Source organism: Austrofundulus limnaeus, unplaced genomic scaffold (genome assembly GCF_001266775.1).
Source record: "Austrofundulus limnaeus strain Quisiro unplaced genomic scaffold, Austrofundulus_limnaeus-1.0 Scaffold25, whole genome shotgun sequence".
In the NCBI taxonomy this organism is placed as follows: Eukaryota; Metazoa; Chordata; class Actinopteri; order Cyprinodontiformes; family Rivulidae; genus Austrofundulus; species Austrofundulus limnaeus.
In genome coordinates this window covers 2,989,976-2,994,836 of record NW_013952427.1, presented here as the reverse complement: position 1 = coordinate 2,994,836, position 4,861 = coordinate 2,989,976, and the positions used below count along the sequence as shown (strand labels likewise).

The following is a 4,861-nucleotide window of genomic DNA, read 5'->3' as shown; positions in this document are numbered from 1 at the left end:
TCTATTCTATTCTATTCTATTCTATTCTATTCTATTCACCCATCCATCCATCCATCCATCCATCCATCCATCCATCCATCCATCCATCCATCCATCCATCCATCCATCCATCTTCTTTCACTCGCTCATCCTTTCCAGGTCATGGAGTGTCTGCCACCAGCAGTCACTGTGCAAGAGGTGGGGGACACCCTAGCTGTGTCTCCGGTGTTCACACTGTCATTTCACACCTTAGGCACTATAAACCTTACATATACTGYATGTTTTTGGTCTGTGGGAGGAAACCAATGAACCTGGAGAAAACCCACACATGCATGGGGAGAACATGTAAACTCCACCCAGAACCGTCCCACGTCACAGAGGCAGTATTTTCACAGAGAGACAACAGCTCTAATTACGTGTGCACAGTTTCTTGTTACCTATGAAGGAAAAAAAGCATATAAGCATGTGTGTGCACTGTTTGAAATTTGAATATATCTGCATGTAGTAGGTCATTTTGTCTCTACACTAACTTTCAGTTTGAAAACTGTGCACTCTTTGATGCCCCTTCTATTGACCTTGTACTCACTGGGTATGTACTTATACTTTCTGAGTAAATACCTAGTGCTTACCTGGTATACTAACCAGTATTATGCCTTTTATTTAAGATAAAAACAGTACAGTCCATAGTGTATGTAAAAGATAAAATATGAAGCCCTGAACGGCTGAAAGAGGGTCTTTGTAAAGTGCTTTGCAGAACCTGGAGACAGGGTCAGCCRTAGCCAATTTGGTGCCCCAGGCAAGATTTCAGGTGGCACCACATCTGCATTTTTCTAAATCTCACTGCCAATTTGCATACATTCACAGATCAAATTAAATAGTTTTGTCTTTGMTATTATTTTTTTCTTCATAAACCAGGTTTAAAATACTGTATAAGGAAATTCCTCCATGGTAAGATCTRCTCAAACTCTGCATTTTACAGCMATTTRAAGAGCATTTTACTAAATGCTTGGAATTAATWAAACAACATAAAMTCAGTATTTTATGAACAGACACAACAAGGYTTYACCCTGAAMTTTATCTGAGATCATAACTGAAACTTCAATTGTCCTGTTTTATTTTCTATTTACACAATGAGCACCAGTAGTTTTACAGATCGAAMATTTGATGTGATAGTAGCTGAAGCTGATTCTCAACACAAATTTTGATCACCAATGAATTGTCTGTTTTTCATATTAACAGTCTGCAGTCAAATCTGTTAGCAGAATATCATTTGTTTACTTATTTACTGTTATTTAACCATGAAACATCAACCTTTTGGGGGGGGGGGTGGATTATTACATGAACATTAATGGTTGGGTCAAGTTAAAAGACCTTGGAAATAATGTTGGCTATAGTTCAGTTACTTTTACAGATGTTGGGTTCAGTGGTTCCTGAGCAGGTTTCACATCACTTACAGCTCATTCTGCAAAACGTTTTCACTGTCAGAGTCAATCCTGTTTGCCATTTCTCAATATAAAATAACTTTAGTTTGCAATTCTGACATGAAAACCAGCAGATTTCACAACATTCAACAAATGCAATGCAAGAGGGTAATAAAATGTAGACAGATGCAGTTTCATCAGTCTTTATTAGAACGTTTAAAAAAATTTACCTGAAACTAATTGAAATATACGCTGTGGTCACAGAAGAACACAGATTATGACTACTGGTGCCCACACAAATGTGAAACCAAAGCCACTAGTTGTGGTACTTCACTGTTTCCATTGAAGCACAAGCAACATAAAATTACCATGTTATGACAAGAAATGATGACAGAAAAAAAGGCAATTCCTTAAATGAAATTAAGAATATTACAATAACTTGTGAATATCCAACAAGAAACCACAAACTGACAATCATTTTCCAATCAACATTTATGCAAAACGTAACATTTGAACAGTTGGCATWTGGTTTTACGATCAGTGACTCACATTTAACATACAATCGTGAGAGCACCAGCTCGTGTCAGAGCTCCATTTTTGTGCTGCGCAGCTGCATGGCACAGCGGCACAGACAGAAACACAGTCAATTCAAAACATTTACACACACATTACGTTCTCTCTGTGGCTGCAGTGTAAATGATCATCATCCAACACGTACTGCGAAATATAATAATAGCGCAGCTGCTTTTACACAAAAAGAGCTTTTGCTCTGATATACAGTTTGTGTTAATGCACAGAAATAAATCCCTTTCAGCAGGCTTGTGACATTGTGGAAAAGAAATTAAAAGTCCAGTCAGTCTAAAGGTACAGTAAACGTCAAAAACCCTTCAGTCTTTGTCAGTCAGAGATGTAGTGACTTTGCGGAGAAGGATTCTTGTCTCTTCTGGTGCTGATTTTTGGATATTGAGCGGCAGAGCAGTACAGCTGCCTCGGTACCTGCTGCTCTTCTTCTTCATCTGAAGCTCCTCTGGTGGGAATGGGCTTCAGAACAGGAGTGCCCGGATCAGTCAAATATGTTGGTAGGAAGTTGCGTGGGAGGACGAGAGGAGAGATGAAGCCAGATCCGGCAGGGCCAAATGCATTCAGGTAGGAATAACCTCTCATGGAATGGAGGGAGTATGCAGGGACTATAAATGGTTGAGAAGATTGCTGATTTGGTATCATAGAGTGGTAGTTCCTTTGCAGAGATTGGTGATAGACGTCGGGGGCGGTCGTGGGTCGGCTACTGCTCAGGGTATGGTGGTTACTTTGTTGATCTGTAAAGGCTGCACTGTGGACTAGACCAAAGTGAAGCTTGATGGCCATCAATTCCGCACAGAGCCTGGCGTTTTCTTCTTTCAGAGCCATGAGATGAGTCTCCAGGGCGTAGTCGTTCAACCTTCTCTTTTCTCGTGACCGTTTGGCTGCCTCGTTGTTTTTACGGCGCTTCTCCCAGTAGAGATCGTCCTTCCTCTCCTCTGGGATGAACTCTCTTTTGCGACGGGGSCCTTTACGCACCAAAACATTGTCGCCTTGTAAAACAGAGCTGTCTTTGTCTCTTTGGAAAGGTGATGAGAGGGAATCCATGGTGAATGAAAAAGCCTAAAACAGTGATCTGGAACCAAATGAAATACATTAGATTAACAAAAATGTTGTGGAATTTGGTGATATGAAGGCAAGAGTTTGCTTATATTTTAATGATACTAAGAAAAGTAAAATAGTTTCTGCTCTTTGTTTTTACCTTCACTTGAGGTTAAGTAGCACATATATCTCTTGTACAACTGTTAACGTCATTGGGTTTGAGTTTTACCTATCGATTTGTCTTCACTGATAGGATGGTTGTTTTTGGTTCTGCATAGACCAGTGAGTTCAGATATCCAAAGAATACTGCTGCAACCTATAATTAAAAACATACAGAAATACTTACTATACTTAATACAATTTCAAAGTGCAATAAAACAAAACAGTATTAAAATATACCAATAAGAAAAGTAATACATACATTATATGCTTGTTAAAAAACCTTTCAACATGTTTATGTCATRTGTTTAAAAGTGGGGTATTATGTATTTTCCAGGCACATAATACTTTCATTTGTTMTGAAAATGCTGTACATGAAAAATTATTTTGCCTTTACATCCTCATCTATCTGAACACCTTGAAATTGGCCTCTGTCACTTTAAGAACCTCCTACCATTTCTGATGCTCCCACTTAAGCACACTTTCATGACGATGCTYTGKGGGAKKGGWGCTCCAGGGAGGAGCTTTGTAAAAATGGGCTGTGCTTTGTACCAGCAAGTGTTTAAGCAGCTCCAYGTGGCCACAGGAGATTCAAGGATTTCTCAAACWTRCATGRATGAGTCAAAGCAAAACTCTGGGTATGTTTTTGATGAAGAAATGACATCTTGACATAAAGCTCAAAAAAGYTGATTTTACTTAATAACCCCACCCMCTTTAATCAAAAGACTACTCAAACGTCGTAGTGCAGTGTTATTTTTGGTATATTTACAAACAATAATTGTGTTTTTAATTCAAAAGCCTAAAAATCACAAAACTATTCTTTGCAAAACTGTCTATTTTGGTCAACTCAACACTGGAACTAAAGACTATTTAAAAATATATATTTTCATCTTCTATACAGGTGTGTCAAACTCANTATTTTTAATTAGTCTAATTTGTTCTGATTAGTCTAAATCACACATAATAACCCAAAGTTACAACAGGAACAATTTGGTGTTTTAGTACTCAGTGGATGGATGATAATCAGTTAAAAATAAAATTCCCGTTATTTTGCATTCAGCTCCTTTTACTGAACCATTTCCAGGAAAGTTCTGATGCATCTCGATTCTCTTAAATGTCACCGAGACACTTCTGCAGCTGTTATATTAGCAGATGATTAATTTACTTCCAAATCACAGTAATCTTTAAAGAGCCAGTAATAAGATGTAGATAAAACTCTGAAAAGCTGTTATGATTTTTTGTTTTTGATGTGCCACCCTAACGTTTTCTGTCACCCMTGTCTCAAAGCCCAACAACAGGATCAGACCAGTTCCACCTGATTGGTCTTCAACCCACGGGCCACATCCGGCCTGCGGGTGACTTTGGTTCGGCCAGCAAATGTCCCTTCCCCCAAAAAAGGACAATAAATAAATAAATAAAAGCTCACTAAAAATCCAACTGTTTGATTTCTGAAAAATTTAATTAAAGTAAATTATTTGTTGCTCTTTCCACACCAAAGTCAAAGTTTACTGAAAAATTCTAACTTAATTTTCTTGGCCTGAAAGTTGCTTAGCTGTCGTGAAACGAATGCACTAAATACAGTGCCTAAAAGAGAAACCACAAAACTGTTTTACATTTAAACTACTACCTTTGGGGCCAGATTAAATGTTAATGAAGACCAGATTTGGCCCATGGGCCTTGAG

The 4,861-nt window shown here is 38.3% G+C and overlaps 1 protein-coding gene across 1 annotated transcript; it reads right to left on the bottom strand.

The window, feature by feature from the left end:
- Positions 1–2,271: 2,271 nt before the first annotated feature.
- Positions 2,272–3,026, bottom strand: LOC106514967 (nuclear factor interleukin-3-regulated protein-like). Its single transcript, XM_014004526.1, has one exon. It carries the CDS (start codon positions 3,024–3,026, stop codon positions 2,298–2,300), a length of 729 nt encoding a protein of 242 aa, XP_013859980.1. The 3' UTR covers positions 2,272–2,297.
- Positions 3,027–4,861: the final 1,835 nt, after the last annotated feature.